At 40.7% G+C, this 24397-nt stretch overlaps 1 protein-coding gene across 3 annotated transcripts; it reads left to right on the plus strand.

The window, feature by feature from the left end:
* Positions 1 to 1208: 1208 nt before the first annotated feature.
* On the plus strand, positions 1209 to 23899 carry LOC308110624 (uncharacterized protein). Of its 3 annotated transcripts, none has more exons than XM_080465037.1 (48): positions 1209 to 1281; positions 4283 to 4341; positions 5196 to 5222; positions 5334 to 5396; positions 6208 to 6261; positions 6350 to 6424; positions 6643 to 6702; positions 6789 to 6836; positions 6929 to 6994; positions 8595 to 8669; positions 8833 to 8883; positions 9575 to 9679; positions 9935 to 10003; positions 10254 to 10358; positions 10557 to 10628; positions 10722 to 10784; positions 11601 to 11672; positions 11818 to 11883; positions 12039 to 12104; positions 12198 to 12263; positions 12360 to 12428; positions 14174 to 14236; positions 14378 to 14449; positions 14646 to 14702; positions 14874 to 14930; positions 15791 to 15856; positions 16140 to 16193; positions 16545 to 16616; positions 16702 to 16764; positions 16845 to 16898; positions 17011 to 17079; positions 17551 to 17619; positions 18137 to 18208; positions 18468 to 18533; positions 18612 to 18665; positions 18761 to 18826; positions 18905 to 18976; positions 19248 to 19307; positions 19573 to 19638; positions 19742 to 19801; positions 19897 to 19968; positions 20084 to 20146; positions 20247 to 20309; positions 20525 to 20605; positions 20698 to 20737; positions 20851 to 20902; positions 20992 to 21406; positions 21501 to 23899. In XM_080465037.1, the coding sequence occupies exons 2-48, from the start codon at positions 4288 to 4290 to the stop codon at positions 22998 to 23000; spliced, it is 4824 nt and encodes a 1607-aa protein (XP_080321163.1). In that variant the 5' UTR covers positions 1209 to 1281; positions 4283 to 4287; the 3' UTR covers positions 23001 to 23899. The 3 variants fall into 3 exon arrangements, with proteins under 3 accessions (XP_080321163.1, XP_080321162.1, XP_080321164.1); XM_080465036.1 differs by lacking the exon at positions 1209 to 1281 and adding an exon at positions 2701 to 2863; XM_080465038.1 differs by lacking the exon at positions 1209 to 1281 and having other exon boundaries at positions 4296 to 4341; positions 5174 to 5222.
* Positions 23900 to 24397: the final 498 nt, after the last annotated feature.

The following is a 24397-nucleotide window of genomic DNA, read 5'->3' on the forward strand; positions in this document are numbered from 1 at the left end:
GAGGTCATTCATAAATATGCAAACGCCAATAAACAGAATGTCACCTGCCGACGAAAGGCTGCACTCAGTAGTGATGTCAGTGTGTCAACCACACCTTCAGTGTCTCGATGTCACTGCAGTCAGACATGAAGTAAAACCAGTAAAGGTGTGGAAAAATAAGACTTTCAGCTGTTACCAAAAAAGCTTGTTTTATATTTTTGTATTTTTTCTATCTTAATAGCTTATAATCAAATGATAGTTGTATCCTACAATTTAGAAATGGTCTAGGTTATGAGATTCATGTGAAACAAAATTAATGTTGTTTTCCAAATATGAGGTCAGTTTACAAAGTCTCGGTTCAGTTTGAAGAGTCCATGGGTAAATAGCTTGAAACTAGTTTAGGTTTAGTTACTTTAGAGTAGTTTAATTGGAGTGGGTCAAATAGAAAATTTGTAATTCTGTTTTAAAGATTCAAGGTGTGGTTTGATCAGTCCAGCTATTTTAAACAGTCTGAAATAAAAGGTTGTTACTTGTTTGAAGGATTTGTGTCTTCTTTTTAAAGTCAAAACATTATCCCATGCATTCTTTAAAGAGCTCAATGTCAATTTAAAAAAATTACATACATAAAAAAGAGCCACGATGAGATGAAATAATTTAATCAAGTTCAAAATCTGCATCTCCATTACAGAGTACAGATTTGGATTAAAAATCTAAATCTAATAGAATTTCAAAACATTTAAGAATTCCAGGTATTGCTCAAAGTAGCCTGGTTTTTGTTTTGAGCGTTTTTGTGTGGTTCAGGGAGTTAGTCTCTCGTGTAGAGAGTCTGGGTCAAGATTTTAAAGGGTTGAAATGCAACTTGAATGATTTAAGAAGTGTGAAATTATATATAGACATGCACAGGGTGTACTCTGAATTTGCATCCATTGCCCTATGACCCTGAACAGGATGACGCAGTGATTGAACAGAAGATTGATTGATTAGAATAATGTATGATTAAAAAAAACTAAAGAAAACCATCCACCATGATTCACCTCCAGTCACTGTTATGGTTTCTATTTACATGACTGTTTTTCTTCTCCTGCTACGTTTCTTTGTGTGTGGAGGTATCTATTTCTGGAGCGACTCTCGTCATGTTTGAGGTGTATTCACATGATTCTTGTGAAACTGGTGAGTCAGAGTCACACAGGTAAACCCTCATATTGGCCACGCCCTCTCCCAGGTGAGTTCACACAGAAACCTGAAGGGAGACAAAAGGGTGTCTGCTCCTATCCTCCCCTCCATCTTCTGCTATTAGTCAAGGTGAGACATGGATGGACATTTGGCGACCAGTGTATTTCATGGTGCAATGACCCTCCTGATTGTGTAACAGAGTTTAATTGAGAGGATTGGTCTCTCAGGTTGCTGTCAGGACGTGTTTTCCCTGTTTTAAGATGCTTCGTTCCACTGGTGAGCGACGTTGCCTTTATGTGGTGTCGGAAATCTGTGTATTACCTAATGCGGACGTAAACTCACTGGAAAAACATGTAAGGCAATGAAAGGCAGGTCGAGATAAAGATCATTGAGGTTTGATAAGTAAAGGTGGAGCAAAATCAGCAACTAAACCAGACAGCAATGTCTGTTTTATGACTTAGCATTTTACATATTATTGCAGTGTCACCATGATGGTTTTAGAGATTTTGTCTTTGTTTGTTACTCATTCTGCAGTTTAAAGAGAATTATTTTGTAACATCTGCTTTCTATACAGAAATCAAGTTACGAGTGTTGATTTTTAGCCTACTTTTTAATTCTAGTAAATTATCTGATTTCATTAATCCTAAATCGTTTACTCCAAGATGGATGTCTTACCACCCGCATTAAAGTTTCTATTAAAACTAAAGACTATGCATTTGCCAAAATGGAGGGGTAAATATGCTTGTGCTTTTGAAACACTACAAATAATCACCACAGCAAACAATCTTTTAAAAAACAAAGAGTGAGGATATACGCTGGGGGGAAAAAAAATACATGTGAAATATAGGCAACCAAAAGATGAATAGACTGCATCTATCTTCTGTGCCGCATTATCCTGTGACAGGTCGCAGGGCACTGGAGCCAATCCCAGCTTGCGATGGGAGAGGGCAGGATACACTCTGGACTGATTTCCAGTCCATCAGAGAGCAAACACACAGAGACAGACAACCACACACACACATTCACACCGAGGGACAATTTAGGGCCTACCAATTAATCTGTATGTTTTTGGACAATGGGAGGAAACCAGAGCACCCAGAGGAAACCCAAAAAGGCCCAATATGATTGTGAACCCACTGCCTTATTGTTGTGAGGCAAGCACCCTAACCACTACCGCACTGTCGTCAAAACAATATATTTTACTTGACTGAATGCATAAATATTTCAGTTATGTGCATTACTAACAATATGTGAACATAACTGAGAGTTAAGGATGCTCATTTTTAAGTTGTAGAACAAGAAAAAGAAAAACAGCTGTGCACTAGAATATATAAGTGATTGTCTAGAAAATATAGATCGATCTTTTTTATTTTCTAAACCTTATTTTGATAATATGGTTTAAATACGTTGTTAATAATATTCGAGTTTTCATTTTAAAAACACGTTCTTTTTCCCAAAAACAATTCTTTTTTTCCCCCCAAAACAAGTCCAGTACGAATGGGAGGACACCGCGGCTGCTGTGAAGTTCAGATTTCCGAGCTGTTGCGGGGCTCGTGAAGGCGTCGTGGTGCAGATGTTAGTGAGGGTGTGGTGAAGTTTTAAAACTCCTGGGAATGTGTTGACAGTGAAGGAGCCGCCAGCTCCGCTCCGTTTTATCTTTCTCCTCTTAAAGCAGGAGGCTCAGCGCTTTCAATACGTCTTCACATAGATAGTAAGTAAACGTTTCCTCAATTTACTCACGGCTGGGCTTATATCTTTCTTGTTTTTAGCGGTTTGAAGTCACTTGTTTTACGTCTCTTCTTGATATTATCCTTACGAGCGCGAGCAAGCGAGCTAAACTGTTTTAGCCTGGAAGCTAAACAGAAGTGACTGAAATGTTTTATTTACTGTATTTACACTCAAAACGTGACTTTTACAATAGCTGGGATCTTGAACAGAACTCACTGTATTTTATTTTCATCTTGTCATGGTGATTAAAGTCACTGTAGATATTTAAGTGTCAAATTAAATATTCCTCACTAAGAACTAATTCAATATTTTCTCGTATATAAAAAAAAGAAGGTTGATCTGCAGGTCTTCTAGTGGAAAACATTGTGAAATTTGGGCTTTTTTTTCCCCACATACACAAATCCCTGTTTTTGAGTCAAGTAATTGACAGAGGATTGTTTATCCTTGCACAAAGTCAACATATATCCATTTATCACAAATTCAGAAACATCTTTCTTTACAGATCTCACTGGTCACTCCTGCAAATACAATATCTAACTTTAGTTATGTTGACTTGAAGCTGAATACATATATCCACTTGGTCTAAAAAGGGATTCTTCAGATTTTCTTAAACAAATAAAATGATTTAATACGACATCGCTGACATAAATATCCTTTTCTATTTTGCCCAGTGATTGTTATTCTTGTATGAAGCACTCAATTATGTTTAAAATAAAACTTTTCAAGAAGGAGACTTTAAATCAGGGTAAGACAAACAAGTACGTGTCATTAATTCAGTCAGATTTCTTGCAAAGTAGTGTAAAACTAACCAAAATACACTTATTTCAGAGTAAGAATACTTTAATAATCCCTGGGAGGAAATTATTAAATCATCTACTGTTTGAAATGAATACTTCTTCTTTTCAAATGGGCCTCAATCTCTTCTTAAAAATTACAGATAAATTTTTTATGTATATATTTATTTTATTTTATTTGAAACAATTTATTAATAGGTATCAGTGTCTGTCTCCATCACTGATAAACACCAGACGCATACATACATCTAACAGAGCACCCCTGAAAGACACTAGTGCGAGATTAAGATAGTTGAAATATTTCATTTTTAGGAAATTTTAAAAAATGGCTGCTAAATGTTACAGCAAAGTGGTGAAATGGTTCAAAACAATCCAGCGAAATAAAAAAAATGATCACAAAACTGAGACTGGTCCTGTTTAAAACTGTATCAATGGTCACACGGCTGTGGCGAGCTCCTGATCCAGAACAAAGTAGATAAAGATCCGGCTTAAAGAAGAACTTTTTAATTCATCAGTCACACTTGGTTGCATATGGTTTGTTTTAATTGATGGGGTTCGAGCACCGTGCGTGATGTGTAAACTTTAATCCCTCTGTGTTGCTGCGGCAGGCAGGATGGAGGCGTGCATGATGAAACCAGAAGCCAGAAAGAAGCCAAAACCAAGGCCGGTGAGAAAATTACACACACACACACACACACACACACACACACACACACACACACACACACACACACACACACACACACACACACACACACACACACACACACACACACACACACACACACACACACACACACACACACACACACACACACACACACACACACACACACACACACACACACACACACACACACACACACACACACACACACACACACACACACACACACACACTCAAAAAACCCACAGATATAATGCTCACAAAAATCTCATCATTAAGAAATCATCTGCAGGGAAAACAATGATATGCACCAGTCAGTCTTTCTGATCCAGCTCTGCATGTTTCACATGTTCCTGCTTTATTGAATTGACATCACACACGCATCCGTGCAAGAACTGAAGATGCTGTTGCACCATTTGTTTTTATTATGTCCCGCCTGGTGGGGGCTTGGGTTCGAATCCTGACTGCAGCAGGAAGGAGATCTGATGTAAAAACTGGTCTATGATTCATTGACTTGCTGTGGGAGCTGGATAGACACTTGAATATTTCTTTCTTTAATAATTTTCCATCCTAGTTCCTCCATTCATGTACTTACCTGATACTCTATGTACTCTTATAGTTCTATTTCACTGTTAGAAAACCTGAAAACATACGACCATAAACCACGTCCTGTTTCCTTGATTTCTACGTCAGTAAAATCAAAGAAAACATTTAAAATGCGTTTAAAATGGCCTTAATGCTTCTGTGTAGTTCTTACTATCAATAAGTGTGATTCTGATGAACTGAGAATGATCGAATATAAATTTACACGGACGAATTAAATCTCATCCAGTTCTCACAATGTCTCTTCACAGAACACAGCTCCTCCAAAGCCTCCAGAGGTCGAGTATCAAACCCAATCCTTTCAGTAACTACAGCCTCGCTGAGGTCAATAAGTTGGTTTTAACCAACGTCTTCAGAATGTCCGAGTGATGACAAAACTCTGTTTACAGATGGAAAGATATGAGAGACCGGAGAAACCAGCTCCTGTGGCGCCTCCGCGGCCGACGGACGCTGTGAGTCCACATCTTTGTCATGACCACCAAGATCCAAAGAGTCAAGGCTCTGCTGATTATAGCGGCAGCAGTGTCTCTCTGAGTTGTATGAGAGGGTGTCATTTATTTGTCAAACACATGTTGTTTTTTTTAATGCAGCAAGTGTAGTGAGTTAACATTAAGTCTGCTAACTGTCAGAGCGACAGAAGAATACCGATACCAACGCCGATATAAGTCAAGAAAAGTCATCATCAAACACGACCAAGGTGTAGAAATCATAATTCCTTCATGGAAACAATTTTTCCTTTTTGAAATCAAAAATATTGTCTCATTGAAGCCATTTGATGTATTTCCATCACAACTTTGTGCCAGAATAAGTGTTCTTCATTCTTTTCTTTTTTTTATACAGTTTTGTGAGGTTTTCAGGTCCTATCTGTGGCCTCCGAATAGAAGTTGTCAAAATATCTCAAAACATTCACAGAGGTTTCCAATTTCCCCGCGCAGCTCACAAGGCCCCTCGTAAAAATCACAGAAGATTGTGTTTCTGAGGTTGTTTCCCCCAAAATTCTGCAGTGATCTTCCACGGTAGTTGAGGATTTAATCGACATGTTTAACCGACTTTTTGATTCTGGCTTTTATCTAATTGTACGTCTGTTAGTTTGTTTGTTTTTTTTGTACCAGGTGCTATATAAATAATCCTTCATGTGTTCTTGCAATTTTGCGTCTCCAGGTAGTCGCGTTCTCTCACAGTGTCGATACGTAGGAGGAGAGGAATTCAGTAGGGAAAAAAATGATATAAATCAACTTTCTCTCTGTGTGTTTATCCGTGCAGGAGCTGGGTCACACGCAGCACAGAGTGAAACGACTGGCGGCAGTATTCGATGTGGTATTATTAAGTGTTTCATTTGTATTTTCAATTTTTTTGCAAAGTTCTTTATGATGCTTAAGTTGATTTTGAATTTTTTTTGGCGTAGCAACCAAATGGGAATGTGAGGCAACAAGAGAAATCGTCTGAAACGCCAGTGATTCCACCCAGGCCCAGCGAAAAGGTAGACCCCCCCCACCCCCCACCCCCAAAAGTGTCTTTATTGAGATCAAACAAAAGATCTGTTTGGTTTATTATTATATTTTTTTTAGAAATTGTTATTAATCAGACTCGTGTGGCGTTTGGTTGCATAGTGTGAGAGCAGAGCGACTCTGAGTGTCACGCTTCTTCCCTGTTTCATAAATCTTTTGTTTTTGTTCCTTTGTGGGTGTTTTTGTGCAGGAAATGAACTCCACCGCTGTGTACAGCCAGCACACGAGGGCAGAGGTTGGGGGCACACAGGTACACACACACACACACAGCTGCACACCTTTCTCCCCACGTGCCTTCGTTACCAGTCGAGTCAGCCCCTTCCTCTTCTTTCTCAGAAGTCCGCTCAAGCCAACAATCCCAGAGATGAAGCGGATTTCAAATCGGTACTGGAGCTGCAACTTTGAACTCCCAGTTTCTATGTGGTCTTTATGGAATACAAACAGCGTTCTCCTCTGTCTTCTCACGTGACATGTAGAGTCATCAGCGAGGAGTGCCTGGGATGTTTCAGCGGAACCAAAAAGGGAAAGCGCCTACATTCACAGTAAGAATTGCAGAAGTTACACAGCCTGCTGAAAGGCTCGAAAGCATTGCATAATCCTATTTATTAAAGTTTCCACATGGCTGACATGACCTTACGGTTGAGTCCGTCTTACTGTTTCTGGTGAGGATTCTGCAAGCATGCATATAGGCTGTTTTTGTTCATTGACAATAAGAAATATGAAGTATGAATATAACACTCTATATTATATAATACTAAATAATTCTATTGCACAGTGGTTAAAATCTATCTAATTAGGCTCCGTTTACATGACAGTGTTTTGAAGTGAAGAAATTTAGAAGTTTTTGAAAATGGCTGCCAAGGTGGAACGTTTCCAAAACACTCAGTCTCCATGGAAACGGGGGGGAAAACAAAACTTTTCTAAAAGGCCGCTACTGTGCTTGTGCACCACTGCCACAGTCAATAGTTGTTCTGCACATGTGCGAGTGGCTGGACAATAAGAACAACGTTTGCCTCCAGAGTGTCACGACTCCTCGTCCATATATTTTTGGTAGTTTTATAGTTGACATTCATCCAGAATAGCAATCCAGCTTCGTCGTCTGTCCACACGAGTGTCCATGTACTCGCCAATGTTTATAGCGTATTGCTCTCTGTGCGAGTGTGTGTGTGGTTTCATTACAACAACTCATAACAGCACATACTCGTGGCCCAAAATGAAAACTACATAATTTTCAATGTTTCTGCGATGTGTGAAACTTTTCATAAACTAAAAATGCAAAAACGATGCGTATTCCCTTCAATGGTTTTACTGTACGTGGGGCCTTAGATAGCCAACTGTACAGAACACTTTCTGTATGAGAGATTGCTGCTCGGCTGATTACAGGCTGTTTACTTTGTTTCATGTAAATTAGCAAATTGTGGTCAATATCCAGCTTCCTGTGTGATTTCACAATAAACTGGTCTGTTGCCACCATTCCTTGGGATCATGAAAGCATTGCAGAAGCCGTGCCAATTAAACATTTACTTTAAAAGTGAATGTTAAGTGGGGAGGCCCGATCACTTAAGGTTTTGCTTTGTCATTTGTCTTCAACACATTTACATTACATTCACTTCTAAAGTTGTTTGAACTCCACTTCTTACTTTTTTGGATAATTTCTTGTAAACCTTTATAAAGAATTTAAGGCAAGCTGGGACATCAATGCACTCGTACTCATACTCCAGACAACTGTCTTGCTCAGCTTCAAAGTGAGTATTGAAGTACTCGAATGATGAGTTAGTCAATCCAGAAATCCCAGACTGTAGTTTCCTGAACACCAAGATGCCTCTCTGTGTAGAAAGGCTGTTTAGAAAGAGAAAAGAGCTACTGTTGTCTCTGCTGAACTGGTTCTGGATGGCAGACAGGTGTGTGTGGGTGTGTACGCTGATGCACGAGGAAATACAGTCGGAGTGTGTCAGCAGACTGAAGCTGCTGTTCCTGACTTGGTCACTGTTGTAACTTAGTCAAAGAGTAAACAAAGATTTTTGTGGCAAAGTCCTAAAATAGTCATTGATCTATGATGTGTTAGAGGCTTTCTGCTCAGCACTGTAGGTAAACGGTTTCTTTCTTGGTGGAGTTCTTTGTCCTGATATTTGCTCTGTGCAGGCTTACCTCAGTCCAAACGCTGACAAGGAAAATCCTGATGAAGTCCAGGTCAAACAGGCTACAAGCAGCAAACCGGTATGTGTGGTTGGGATTGGGTGTGTCTGTTGGGTTGCGGAGACCAAAATGCTGGACGCCACATCCTTCCTCATAGATTTACATGGGATGCCATGTGTGTGCTCTTAGGGATACATTTGTGTTCCTATGGGTCCGGATTGTAAGATGTAATTGTGATTGGCAGGGCGGTCTGAAGGGAGTAATGAAGGGGTTACAATTCAAGTCAACCCCAAAGGTATGAAGCACCGTCAGTGTTGGTGTTTTCTGCTGGTGGCGGCTGCTTTGCTTCAGTTTTCTTCTGTTTACTACAATTTCTATGGTGGCGGTAACTGGACATGTTTGTTTAAATTCAACATAAGTTTCTATTAAATTCTGATTATGGAACGTTTCAGGATTTATTAATTTTTTGTTTCCAAACGTATCCAAGATAAGAGATGTAACATGCAATGCAATGGGAAACAGGATGGATGGATGGATGGATGGATGGATGGATGGATGGAGTTTGCAATCGTGTGTTATTATAACCTGATTGGGATCAGTAGATATAAAAAACAGGAAAACGTTCACGACTAAGATTGTCCTTAACTAAGGTCTTTCAGTGTCACATAGTTAATGGTAAATCATATAATACAGAGCTCATTCAGTGTGGTGACAGGCTGGAAAGTGATTACTGTATGGTCCTGCACGCTACAAGAGACTTTACCATAAAGTATTGTTGTTCAAAGTGTTTCATTTCTGTTTTAAAAACAAATATGATTCAAAAAATGATTGCTCTAATAAAATGTGGACCTGGTCTTGTTTTTTTTTAATGTTTGTTGGTGTGTAAACTGATTTTAAAGTTTCAAATACGTAGGTCCAACATCAGATTCTCTTCCTGTTTGAGAGTTTTTAGGAATCAATGATCTTGTTGTTGTTTCCTCTCTCAGACCAGCAGAGACCAGAGTTCTGATCCCCAGACAGAGGAAGCCGCCTCAGAAAAGGAACAATCTGCAGAGAAAAACCTCCTCGAAAAGAATGCAGAACCCAAACAGGTACATTTCAACAATAGTGCATCAAAGTTCTGCTTCTGCTTTTACAAACAAAATCATTCTATAGTTTTTTGTTAGTGTATCGTCGGTGTCATAACATAACAGATTTTTAAGGCTTTCAGGAAAAAGCGACGACACATTGTCCCCCAAACACGTAACGGTTCAGCAGATCTCACATTTTGGGCCAAAACGAGGCGTTATGCTGTGAAAATATGTCCCTATTTCTGCTATAATTATTAGAAACATTTTTCTTCCCAGGAAAAAGGAGGCTTCTTCTCTGGCATCCTTAAAAAGCCTCACAAATCAAGTGATGGAAATTCTTCATGGGTAATACACTCTAAATACAGCTTTATGATGTAAAGCAATGGAATCGAATGATGAATTTAAGAAAAAAACATGAATTCAAAAGTAGAACGCAGGTTTGAGACCTGCATTTGTCTGAAACGTGTTTCTCATGGGAATACACAGACTTGAGGTTGACATCCACTCAGAACCAAATAATCGAGACACTTATGGCTCTTTTAATTTAGTTCAGAATAAAGAGTTCAGCAGATTAATAATGATTTTTACTTTTCAGGCGAGCAGAGATCCAAGTCCAGAACCCGGTGCAGAGGAAGGATGTGCAGAGAAGCAGCAGTCTGCAGAAAAAAACAAGCAAGAAAGAAATGCAGAAACCAAACAGGTGCACAGAGACCACTGCATTTTAAACTTTGGTGTTTCAACGAAAATTTGAAAATGATGTCGTTCGTCTAAACCTGGAAGAAAATAACGGGGGGAAGTATTTACTTTGGGAATGGGATTACTTTCTTTATGCTGCGATATAGAAACGTCGCTTAAAGCCAAAGATGGGAAAATATTTCACTTTTTTCCATTTCTTCAGGACAAAGGAGGTCTTCTCACCGGAATGTTTCGCAAAACACCCAAAGATAAATCCTTGTCTACGGCCCTGTCGGTAACCTCAACTCTCCTGCAGCTTTATTCAGCCTGCGCTTGTATTTTTATAATGTGGGCTTGATTTTTCACTCCTGGATCTGTTTGTGAGCAGATCAGCAAAGCAGACAGCGACAGCGACGATACAGACGAAGAGAAGAAAAAGGAACACGGACATGTAAGCCTCATCCTGACTTGGAGCGAGTAAAATAAACTACAAAAAGAAATTCCATGCAGATGACGTCAGGCGAAGAAGGTTTACGTGAAGTGAGGTGGGACCTCCCCTGGGTCGAATGAGAGCTTCATGCACAGCAGCTGGAAAAATCTGAGAAATTATTTTTATCTTTTAAATCTCAGAAGGAGTCTTGATGAAAGAAACAAGTTGAGTGGAAACACTTAAGGCATCTGTGAACTATATATGAAGACTGAAGCGTCTAAATGGCAGCAGAAGTGCAAGGACTTTTGCATGTGGATCGAAATGGTTGTTCACAATAAGTGACTCTTCCTCACATCAAAACCTCTGATCTGTTTGTTTTGTTCAGTTATTATTTTTGATGAAACCACCAACCTTTAAAATGAATGACGACAAATATCCAGAAAGACCGACATTTAGGTATTCAAATCAGTTTTTATTGCTTTTTGCTGCACAAGGTATAAACAATCAAACAAAGAAAAATTTTTATAAAGTACAATTCTACAGCTTTACAAATTTGATCTACAGAAAGTAGCAGGACATTGTGTTGTCTTCAACACTATTACTACCCCTCATACTAATGAAAACTGAACGAAAAGAAAAAAAACCTGATCTGACTTAACAACTTTTCTATCAATTATTATTATTTTAACAGAATCCTGAGCTGATTAGTCACGAGCTGAATGTCAGGCATTACAGGCTACTGAAACGCAGAAAAGTAAATTATGATAACCACCCAGGCTATTGTTATAGTTAATTGTTGTTTATGTGTTCTGTTTAAATAAAACTATTTCTTTACAGGAAAAAGGAGGCTTCTTCTCTGGCCTACTTAAAAAGTCCAACAAGCCGGCAGCGGATGACGTCACGGCACAGGTGAGCTGTCATTTCCAACAACACAAAGTCTTTTGACCTATTGATCGCAGGATATAGCTCATCTAAAATATGTTTAATAGTTTGATGATTGTTGTTGAATTCTGCTTTTCTATTTCTTTTTTTTCTTTTTTTTTGATTATTTCAGGATAATCTGAGTGTTCCCAGTGAGCTGTCTGCCAGCAGTGACAGTCTGTCTGAAAACGGCAACAAGGTGAGCTGCTTTGTGTTAAAATAGCAGGAGTAACGATAACATTATCTGTAATTACAATGTAAACACAGAATTACAGTGAGGTGACCTGTCGTTGACCTCAGCGTGGCCGAAATTACACCTTTCGAACTGGTCCCTGCACTGTGTCTGTATTTCAGGATAAAGGAGGAATATTCAGTGGGATGTTCAAGAAGAAACCAGCAGAAGCTTCCGAAACCGATCAGGCGAGTAAGAATCACGTAAAACACGCTGAGTCTATGCGCAGACGTAAAGATTTTGTGCAAACATAAAGTGAACCTGGTTGTTTTGTGTTTCAGGATGAAGAGTCTCTGCATGGAGAGCTCTCTGGTAGCAAAGGCAGTCTCAATGAAAATCTGCAAAAGGTTCGAATGTGTTCGTTTAGTGCATTTGTTGGAAATTCCTACAGAGTAAATGTAATGAGTATGGTCGGCACAACATCATTTGTCTGATTTCACCAGGAAAAGGGTTTTTTCAGTGGAATGCGACGCAAACCAGCAAAGACTCCTGGAGAGGCGACTCCTCCACAGGTAATGAATCACAAGAAGAAAAATAAAATGCAAATGTGCGTCGGTTTAGTTTCTGGTAAGCTGCGTTTACGCAGGACGACGAGGCACGAATCTCCATTCGTGTCCACGGATCACGAAGTGGACCAAAATGTTATGATTCAGGGCAGAGGCGTCACGAACGGTCGCGACCTGTTACCATGCGTTACAATTAATAGCACGAAACTGTGGCGGGTCATCAAGTATCCACATCCAGAGGAAGTTTGTGCTCGCATGCATAGTTGGGCTCTATGCCGTAGAGTTGTGTAGAGAGGAGGAGGATGCTGTGAAGAGAAGGTCAAATTTAGGTAAGCTTGTGCTGTCACGGACCCTCACCTTCAAGAATACATTAGGAATGCTGTCACGCTCTATCACACATCTCCACGCATCACAACTAATCGACACGCTCTGTTGCAAACTTCACGAATCGAAGATTTTTTTGGGCCCAGATGAATCCATTGTTTACATTTAACTGTTTGCTTTAAGAAGTGAGAACAGACGATATTTGAATATAAATATAATGACGGCGATCACAACATTAAATTAGATTATGTTCCGTTTTCTTGCTACAAATTTGCTTTCTCGGAGCCGCTGCTTGTTAAAGATGGACCTTCTTTCAAACAGTTGTTTGAAAATGTAACTTGTCTGATAATTTAATTCAGTAAAGCATTACTACATTTTTAACTTTACCTTGTAATTCATGAAAAACAAAATTCTTATTTTATTTCTCAAAACAAATGGAATCAGTTTGGTCATATGTCCATGTATTGGAAGTGTCTCCATCAGTTCATGCTTGACGTGGCCTGTCAGTTGTTTTTTTTTGTTTGTTTTTTTCCTCTATGATAAATTGGATTCCATAACGATCACGATTAGAAAATGCTTTACGCTTTTCACTTGATAGTATGTTCTTAATCCAACACACAATTAAACACAATATGTAGAGAATGTTATGCTCTTGTGAAGACGAACCACAAAGAAAGCACCAAAGCAAAGAAAAGGTTTTAGAGAGGCGAGACGAGCATGAGTGGAAACGTATGTGAAAGAAAAGCTGCGGGACATTTGCAGAGGTGCTTAAAGAAACAACTTCAGTTTTCCTGTTTACACATTGAAGCAGTTGACACTGTGGATGTTTCACATGTTTATTGCTTTTCTTTTGTGTCCAACGTTTTTTTTGTTTGTCACTGTGATGGATTATCTGCATTTCCTTCCTTTCGAAGCCGGATGTCTTTTTTTTTTTTTTTAACACTGACAGGCACTCGTGCAGAAGTGTCAACTTTCTAAACTGCAAACTGCAAACTGCAGTCTGCAAACAAAGACTGAAGTGCAGTCAAAAGACAGTCTTGTCATGGCTCACACTGTACAGTATTTATTTCCCCAAGTCAATGTAGTTTCTTTACTGTAAAATGTAACTTCAAAACACAAGTTTTTTGGCTTGTTTCAGAGTATATAAATTAAGTAGTTTTTTTAACCTCTAAAACTCAGTGATACTCACTTTATTCAGCAGTTTTCTTGTTGTTTCTGCTACAATAAAGGAAGAAGATGATTTTTATTACTGATCAAACATGCTATTGGGATTTTAAACAGTTGTCTACAATCAGTAGGGTTTTAGTGTCACTCATGAAGCAGCCATTTATCTGTAGCGTCAGACTTCCCCTACTGGGACTACAAAGTATGTGTTGATAAATCGAGGTAAATGTAATTTTTGATCACTTTTGTTGGTTGTGTTTTAGGAGAAAGAGTCCCTGCAGGCTGAGAAGTCGGCCAGCAACGACAGTCTGTCTGAGAACAGCAAAGTGAGAGTACTTTACATTTTTCACAGAACTTGGGGGGACTTCATGTATTTCAGTTTTATTTCTCTGAAGCCAAATCAAACATCTGAAGAATGACTAGAACCAACATATCTGAGAAAAGCACTTTATTTCTTTGTGTATCAGGAGAAAGGCGGTGTTTTCAGTGGAATGTTTAAGAAATCGCCAAAACCATCCGAGGGCCCCCGACTACCGGAGGTAATGTATTAAAAATTGAAATGTCACTTCTTACGCTTTAAGTTTAATATAAATGACGACAATAATATGTCTTTGGCGCCTGTAATAACACTGTTACACAGGGCAACACATTTCTCTGATTTCCTCGACCTGGTTGTACCTGCCATCAGTGTTTACGCGCCCACATGTTCAATAAGTCTTTTGTTGTTATTTTCAGGGTACAGAGCGGCTGCATGGTGAGCTCTCGGCCAGCACCGACAGCTTGGAGAACAAGGTTCGTCTCTCGTTACAACTAATAGATGCTTCGTGCACGCCATGTGAAACGTCATGAGCCACCACAAGAAACGCGTGGATTAAAATTGCTGTAGGAACGAAGGCGGAAGATTAACTTCCCTGATAATTCTGCCACCAAGACCATGATTTTCTTTTTTTCTTTCCTCTGTAGGAGAAAGGCGGGTTGTTCAGCGGACTCCTCCGAAAGACTCCAAAAACAGCGGGAGAGGTACAGTTTATTTATCACAAGTAGTTATTTAACCTTGGAACCTAAAACCGACCAGACCAGGCTTAATTCACAGAATAAAAAACATGTTTTTATTGTTTTATAAAAAATAATTCTAGTTTGTCCCTTAAATTCATTTAAGGGACATGTTGGTTCCTACAAGTGGCGTTTCATTGAGTTTTCATTGAGTTGTGCTGTGCATCCCAGCTCGACCACACTTTTTTTTTTTCTTTTTAAATGAATAACACTTTTTATTCACACCAAAGGAGACGTCTATAAAATACCAAAAGGTCTAAAACACATAGAAATGAAAATGTTAAAATCATTCTGAATACCAGAAATATTTTCATTTAGATATTTATTAGGGGTGTGTGTTATAATGATGCGAACAAAGACAAATCCTAGTATCATTAGTTATTCATCATAGTTTTCACCTGCACTTCTCACCAGGATATATGTTGAAACTAAAGCTATGACCCAAACTGCTCTGAATGGTCGTCTTTGGAAACAACACGAAAGGAAATAAAAACTGTTTAATGAACTTCCTGTAGTGACTGAATGCAACAGCAACCAGGAGGGAAGAACGAAATGTCTTGTTTGATGTATTTCCTCTTTTGTGATTGTTGGAAACCTTTGAAACCTCACAAAACCCGAATGATACTGCTTTAAATCACTTGTCAGGATACACAGCACATCGTTTTGCTCTTAGTTGAGATTTATTGCGGAATAGACTAAATTAGTAGGTTCTGTAGATTATGAAACCATAAAAAAAAAAGATCCTCCACCCTTGTCAACTCACTTATTATCATAACCAAACTTGATAAAAGACAATTTCGCAAATACAATTTGTGTTTTTGTTTCAGAATTCCTCGACCCGTGAAGACATTTCGGGTAGCACCGACAGCCTGTCTGACGCTGCCAACTCAAAGGTCAGTTTGGCTCCGAATCGAAACACTTTTTCTTAGTTTATGTTTAATGTTGAGCTTTTATTATCAGTTGAACGTTTGTGTGACTTTGTACGCTCTTGCCACCAAGCAGCATAGAAATGGAAAATAGCTTTAGTTTAGTTTTAAACATCCTCATCCTAGTCATTTCAGCTGCTTTACAGAATGAAGCATTTCATCCTGATTATTACCCAGTCACTTATATTTAAGCAATGAACTGATTCCAAATTGTGGATTCAAGCTCATGACTGACCTCATCTTTTCTCAGGAGAGAAAGTCCCAGGATGATGAAGGGAGCACTGAGGGCCTGACTGACAACAAGGTGACTCATTTTTATTTTTCCTATCTTGCGGAGATGTAAAATGTTGACCTCCAGTTCGACGGTATTAAGTCCTGATAGCAGGCGTTTGTGTCTGACTTTTCTTCTGTGGCTCTCAAAATGAAAAGTTTCTTATTCAGAGACACTATTGTGACTCTTCTTTCTCGCTCTTTATTTCCCTTCCTGTTCAGTTATTTGCGCTGATTTTAATGTTGACAACACAATGCATCACTTTCTTACTTAGTTGATAAAAAAACAAGGATGAAATCATCTTTCTGTAACGTCCAGCTCTGATTTCCTGTTGTCAAACACTGAAAATGAACACCGACTGCACTCTCCACATGTGTGTTTCAGGAAAAAGGAGGAATATTTAGTGGATTATTCAAGAAGCCTCACAAACCTGCAGAAGCCGCTCAATCCGACGAGGTATTGGTGGGAATATCGATTTGATTTGAAAAGTTTATTTTGGACATGTTGGAACAACAACAAAACACCATACTTTTTGTTTCAGGATGGAGAGAGTCAGAAAGAACGGTCAGCCAGTAACGAAGACCTGTCTGAGAACACCAGCAAAGTGAGTGTGACATAACGAACGCTTACAGTTTTTATATTGGATGCAGAGGGAGCATTGACTGACACCACTTTGTCTGTTAGGAGAAACACATCTTCACTAACATATTCAAGAGGCCGCAGAAACAAGCAGAGATGGTAAAATGGCTCCATTGGATGTGTAAAGAGTTTCTAGTTTTAAAAACATGCCCTATTTTTATTTACTTTTTTTTTTTTTTTTTTTTTTACTGTTTTCTGTGTTTGAATTTAGGAGTCAGATTCCACTGAAAATCTGTTGTCAGGAAGCTCTGAGAATCTGACCGACCAAACCGTCTCAAAGGTACCTCCCTCCGCTGACTGCAGCTGCTTTTGTCTCGTATCACTGAACCGAAACCAGATCGTAGAGATGAGATTGGACGACGTGACATGAGCTGGGAAGTTATTGTCACGCCTCGCATTGTGTTGTTTTAATAAACAGTGTGTGTGTGACGAGATCTGTGAGTAAATGTCACTACTTCACCCAGTGCTCGGCGTTTAGTTCAAGATCCAACCCTTCGATCTGCAAATTTACCCAAAGCCGCAAAACAGGTTTAACCTTTAAAATGACGCCAACTCGGCCTCTAAAGTTGAGTTTTGAAACGCGTACAAAAACTGTATTTTATGTTGCATTTATAAGGCTGCAATTACACATTAGGATGGTGAACGTTTCGTTACATTTACAGCTGTTTGTGTACCTGATTTTAGCCGTTTCATCCTTGAATGAACACCTGAGAAACTGCCGAATAATAACAAACGTGTGTGTTTGTTTAAGGAGAAAAAAGGAGGACTGGCAGAAATGTTGAAGAAATCGGCCAGCATCGAGTTTGATCTGTTTGATGAGGTCAGTAGAGGTGTGTGTGTGTGTGTGTGTGTGTGTGTGTGTGTGTGTGTGTGTGTGTGTGTGTGTGTGTGTGTGTGTGTGTGTGTGTGTGTGTGTGTGTGTGTGTGTGTGTGTGTGTGTGTGTGTGTGTGTGTGTGTGTGTGTGTGTGTGTGTGTGTGTGTGTGTGTGTGTGTGTGTGTGTGTGTGTGTGTGTGTGTGTGTGTGTGTGTGTGTGTGTGTGTGTGTGTGTGTGTGTGTGTGTGTCATTGAAGTTTAAATTTTCTTTCCACTTACGTACATGGGTACATTTCGATTGTACTTTTACTTTAAAACTGGAGTACTCAGTAGAGATTGATACTAACAGACCAACCAAACCTCTAAAAATATGAAATATTACAGTCATTTAAATTCACCTTACATGACACCGAAGGACAGAAAAACCAAATGAAACAAACAGACTAAATTCTAAAACCTTCTTCTTTATAATGTACAATTCATGGTGTTTCATGCACTTTCTCATTTCCTTCTTTCCTTCAGGAGAGCGGAGGCCTGTTCAGTGGACTCCGCAAGAAAACACCCAAAGCATCTGGAGATGAGGCGGCTGCGGAGGTGAGACTGGTCACTCTTTAAATCTTTACTACTGGATTGACTGGATTTTTATTTCATCACTTTAGAATTGTAGAGAAATGATTCAGCGTTTCGTCCTCTGGGCCACTCTAATGACTTGTTTATGGGCAAAAAGCTCTATTTCTGTGCTTTTTGGCAGTTCCTGTCTTTCCTCGGTGACATTAACAGATGGAGCGTCACTATCTGAGACAGCTGCTGTTTGACACTGTGAATTACTGTTTGTTTATTATTTATCATATAGGACAAAGACTCTCAGAAGGAGCTCTCAGCAAGCACTGAGAATTTGTTTGAAAGCAACACCCCCAAGGTAATGATCTGAAATTAGGCTCATATAATCGTTTTTTCCAAACATGTTTCTTTATCTGTGTCCGTTGTTTGATTTCAGGAGAAGAATATCTTCAGTGGGATGTTTAAGAAAACTCAAAAGCCAGCAGATGAGGTGCGGTGATGACTTGAACTTCACAGTGCAGCATGTTTACCTCGGTGATATTTGCCTCCACATCTTTTCCGTCTTCTCTTCTGTTGTGTGCTCAGGAATCAGGCGAGGAGAAGAAATTATCTGCCAGCTACGAAAACCTTTCCGAAGGAGCCCCAGCAAAGGTACAGGTGTTGTTGATTAATTGTCCTCTCTGTCATCTCTGTCCTCCGACGGTTCATCATTGTTTCCATACGTTTTAGGAGAAGTCTGGAGGACTTGCAGGGATCTTCAAAAAGTCTCCCAAACCAGCTAAACGATCGACTACCGCGCAGGTGATCAAAAACGTTCCTTTGGTGGCCGGGTATTTTGCGTTCCACACGCGAAACTGACGTATCGCACTCAGCAACCACTTCATCCGTTTACTTGCCTTTCTATGCATTTTTCCACTTCGTCACATACTTTTAAACTTCTGTGTTTTGCATCTTGTTTACGATTGAGTTTGAAAATGAACTCGAGAGACAACAGAATGAACTTGGCAACAAAATGTGTCTGAAAAGTACGACTGCAGCGAGGAGAGACACTGAAACTTGTTTTCTGTCCCAGGATCCTCTGAGTGACTCGAAGCGTTCGGCCAGTGTGGACAGCCTGACCGACGCCGGAGAGGTGAGATGTAACCGATCGCTGAGAGTTACTAACAAACTAGAACTGCCGGTTTAATATGTCTGTTTGTTATTCAGAGAATCATTTAGTTTCTGACTTTAAACTACAGTACAAGATGAAATATGCCTTTTTAAATTGTACCAACATAGTATTACATTACCAATAATCATAACATGTTGAAATGCACATTTACCTACCCCGAGTTTTTACTTTTACTTCACTGAACACTATGAGTACTTACCTGTTCATTTATCCATTCATTCATTAGGATGATCCTTCAGCTCGAGATGAATTATCAGCTAGTAATGAAAATCTTGAGTCTGCAGGCACAAAGGTCAGTTTTACGGAGCGTTTCACACCGTGAGCGTGTTTAATTCACGTCTATACCTCCACACGGGTGATGAATAAATTCTTTGTGCTGTTTTTTTCTGTGACAGGAGAAAAAAGGTGGTTTTGCTGGTATGTTCAGGAGGACGCCCAAAAACGAGGAGCAGCAGGTATGAATGGTCTGATCCGTGCCGAGAGGGATTCAACTTGGACATCAACATGCAGAGAAAGTTTGAACAAACCGTTTCCCCGTCTTGTTCTGCAGGCAGGTGAAGACATGGCGCCGCCGACAGGAGGTGGGCTGAGGCGCAAGCGCACAATAAAGAAGAAACAGCGGGTGAGACGTGGTTCACGTTGCAACACAAATCAGGACATATTATTAAGTCTTAGTTTCACTTAAATATCGCATCATATTCTCACATGAGTTCCTGCTGGGGTTTTTTCTTTTTCAGGTTGTGTCTTTCCGAGTCAAGAAAACTCTTCCACGAATGCCCAAATTTAATTTGACTTCACAGGTATCGATACTTTTTCTTCACTTTTGCTTGACTCTGATTGCACTGAAACAAACTTTCTATGAGTCGTGGCTTTTCTATTTTAATAGTTTTTCGTTCACAGAGTTCAGACAAGATGCCCGTTCTTGAGGAGGCTGTCGAGCTGCAGGAGATGAATCCAGGGCAGGTCAGCATGAGGAGAGCAGGAGCAATACAAATGAAGCACCAACAACAATCAAAACAAAATGAATAGATAATAATAGGAATAGAATGAACATATCAGTCACGAGGACATGCTACACCTTCAATCATTCTTTACTTGGAAATGTTTCTCTTTCCATGGTATGTTGACTTTATAGAAGTTCACAGGCGGTTGACGCTGCGCTGTGGTTTGTTTTCCAGGAGAACCCGGTGGAGGTGGAGGTGGAGCCGGTGGAGATGGCAGATTATCCCACCGATGAGGCTCGGCTCCAGGCTGAGCAGGTGGGCCTATTCTGCACAATCATATTCCAGAGATAAGTCTTGGTTTTGTGAACCTCTTTTTTTTTTTTTGTCTCTTTTTTTTTTTTCTTCAGGAAAATAGTGAACTGATGGACTGGTGGAACTCTGTCAAAGGTTAGTGTAAATGTTCACTTTAAAGAAATTAGTTTTGCTCTCCCATTAGTTTTTATGTTAGTCTTTGCTCTCACACACACTAAACTGTCGATGTTTGTGCTGCGGGTTGCCAGGTTGGACCGAGTGGAACGAGACCTCCAATTTTGGGACAGGAGATGAAGAAATGTAAGTTGTTTTTCTTCTTTTAAATTGAGTAATTTTCCTATTCATTTTATGACCATTCATTGTTGTTTTTCTTCTGTCGGTCTCTCCAGAGCGATGGAGCAAGCAGCGGACCGTGTCTACATGGCTGCCCGTGTTTTCGTGCATCTCTTCAACCAGCACGGGGCGTCCCTGCAGCATCGCATCCTGGAGCTTTTAGCGCTGGCTGACGCTGCCGATCACTTCCACAAGAAGACGACGACAGCGGCGGTGGGTGGAGGCGTGGCCAGCGTTGCCGGCAGCATTACCACCATCACCGGCCTCATTCTGGCGCCTTTCACTTTCGGTGCCTCCATCATCGTCACAGCGGTGGGGATCGGCGTGGCGACGGCCGGCAGCATCGCATCGGCCACAGCCAACATCACCGACACGGTTCACTCCAACATGGACCGAAAGAAGCTGGAGAAGATGATCCAGGAATACCAGGACGAAATCAAAGATATCAGAGAGTGTTTGGAGTTCGTGCAGGTGAGAAAATGTCTGGTTATAATTACTCTTCTTTTATCCACAGCTTTATTGTAAGTTCATGCTGACCCTCCTTTCTTGTGTCTGCTTGATGTAGGAAGGTATGGACACCCTGCAGGAGTGGGATTTTGAAAAATACTCTCAAAGTGCAGCCAGCAAGGCCATGAACCACAACCTCAAGCACGTGATGAAGGAGGGAGGCCGCGCCGGAAAAGCCCTGATGATCAACACCGACAAGCTCATCAGCACCGTGCAGGTTTTGGGTGCAGCAGGTGGCGTCGCCAAAGCTGCCCAGGCCATCAGCGTCACCACGGGTGTGATGTCGGCGCTCTTCTTGGCTCTGGATATCTTCTTCCTCGCCAAAGACTCCCACAAGTTGCGCAAGGGAGCCAAAACCAAGTTTGCCTCCAAGATAAGAGACGTCTGCAAAGACCTCCAAGACGGCCTGCTGGAGCTGAATAAGGTAAAGACCCAGCTGCAGAAGACCATGGACGGCATCGAAGTGGAGGAATATGAAGAGTTCGAGGAGGTGGAGGTGGAGGTCGACGACGAGTTGGAGTCCGATCCGAAAAAGCTGGCCGAGCTGGAGCAGGAGCTGGACCTCCTGGAGGAGAAACTGGACAAGAAGATTGAAGAGGAGCAGCAGAAGAAGAAAGAGATGGAGATTATGAAAGCTAATGAGAAGAAAGAGAAAGAAGTGCAGGATGAAAAGAAGGACAAGGAAGAAAAGTCAGACAAAGGAGAGGGCAGCTCGGAGTCCAAGTCTGAGACTGACGAAGAAGAGCAGAAGAAAAGCAAAGAGGAACCTTCAAAGGAACAAGTTCAGAAAGGAAGCAAAAGGAAGAAAGAAACGGAGAACTGGATAACAGCTGGAAAACATGAGCGTGAAAGAGAGACAGTGAATGATACTGTGATAAATAAAACGACAGCCGGACTGAGACATGAAGTGAGGAGCAGAGAAGAGTTGAGACCAAATGAGAGGAGCACTAAAGCTTACAGTGAGTGGGTCAAACCTGAGACCGAGAGCGTGAGGAGGAGGAGCAGCAGGGAGGATGAAGGAGGGGTGAAGCCTGAATGGAAATCAGTTCATGCCGAGAGAGAGACAGAAAGCAGGAGCACGAGGAGGCACAGTAGCAGGAGTGACAGGGAGGAGGAGAGCGGAGGCAGACATGAGGAGCACAGACGGAGCCGTCACACAGATCGAGACGACGACAGGACGGAGAGCTGGAGGAGGAGAGCAGAGGAGGAACGAGGGGTGAAGGACTGGAGAGCCGAGACGAAGGGAGCAGATCACGGGCGGACGGAGTCGCATCGAGGTCACGAAACCTCAGGGTCAAGGAGGGAGCGCTCAGAGAGGGAGAGGGGGGGCAGTAGGCAGGACTCGACGAGGAGTCACCACAGCGAGAGGGGGGGGAGCAGGAGGGAGTACGAGACAGCAGGAGGTGAGGAGGGAGAGAAGGAGGGAGAGACGGAGAGGAGGAGAGAGCACGGAGGGAGTCATCGGAGAGGAAGCGACGGAGACAGAGAGCATCACCACAGTCGGCGAGGATCCCGACCTCGCTCCAGCGCTCTGCTGGACGACGGACTCTACATTTAGACCGACGGGACCAGGGAGCCACGGAAAACCAGCAGATTTCATCAGAATGAATCGAATCCTGAGTGACAGAAAAAGCCGAGCAGAAGTCTTGAATCCTGAACCTGGTGGGCGAGACTGAACGTTTTCAATACTGTCCTCCTCAAACACACATGATGGTCGTGATTTAGTCATTGTGAGGCTTCCTGTGGAGCTCTGAGCTGCTTTTAATGTCACGACAGCTCATCCAACTGGAGTGCTCCCATACGCATCATGCAAAAGTCCAATTTGACACTAAGTTCGATTCAATAGGAAAGAAAATTAGAAGGAAACCAGAAAGTGCATAAAGACAGGGCGAATGACAGGCGAAACATATCTCTAAAAAAAAAAACAACCACAGCAGGTCTTTGCAGCTTTAGTTATTTCAACATTACCCGACATGTGCAGATAAAGCAGCAGCTGACTTCCTACCAAATGAAAGTCAAGGCTGCAGATAATGAAACACTTTTGTAGATTAAACCGAAATATGTTTTTCTTCTTTGGGTCTTTTATACTTTTTGTGTGTTTCAGGGTGAAACTTGCGGGATTGTGAGGAAAAAACTGTACGTGTCTTAAATAAATGCTGCTTATTTCTACTTTGACTTCTAATAGTTACCTCTCAGGTTCGAGCCTGTAAATGTCTCTCAGTGATGACTTCATGTCGTGTTTCTATATTTGAACATTGTCTGTTACAGTTTTCCACTCAGCGCACTTTATCAAGACATCATCTCTTTCCAGGTTTATTTAACTTGACCAACTTCTGATTACACTACGTTTTTATGTGTTCGATGTTTTTATATGACCCCTCTGGGTATTTGTATATTTGGGTAAACCTTGTAATCGATGGTGACGGTTCCTTACTGACATAATAAATTATTACGTTGCCTCTGTTGTCCATTTCCTTTCATTCATAATTCACTCATTTCACTCACATTCACTCACTGTGGGTGAACATCACTTACACTCCTTGCAAACGAAAGGATCAAAGTACCTGCTGTTTACCACTGGGTGGCGCCAAAGATCAAATACATTTACTTTCTCACTGAATTATGATTTTGTGCTACTAGAGATAGGAAACACTTTAAATAGTGCGCTACATGTTTATGTGTACATTTAATACGTTACATTGGATTTTCAAATAGTATTTTTTTTTTTTTAAGAAATTTTCCAAGTACTACACAAACTCTTTGTCACTGGTAGATTTCACCCTGGTTAGTGGCCGCTCCATAATTGAAATGTGTCCAACAAAGACGTTGTTTCCTACAATGTAGAGCAGCTCTGGAAAACTTTGCAAATATGCTAAAAACAAAAAAAAAAGAGGAAACTTTACTTTTCACTTGAATTTCCACATTTATCATTTTTGTTTTGGGCGGAATGTATAA

This window comes from Lipophrys pholis (assembly GCF_963383615.2).
Source record: "Lipophrys pholis genome assembly, chromosome: 1".
In the NCBI taxonomy this organism is placed as follows: Eukaryota; Metazoa; Chordata; class Actinopteri; order Blenniiformes; family Blenniidae; genus Lipophrys; species Lipophrys pholis.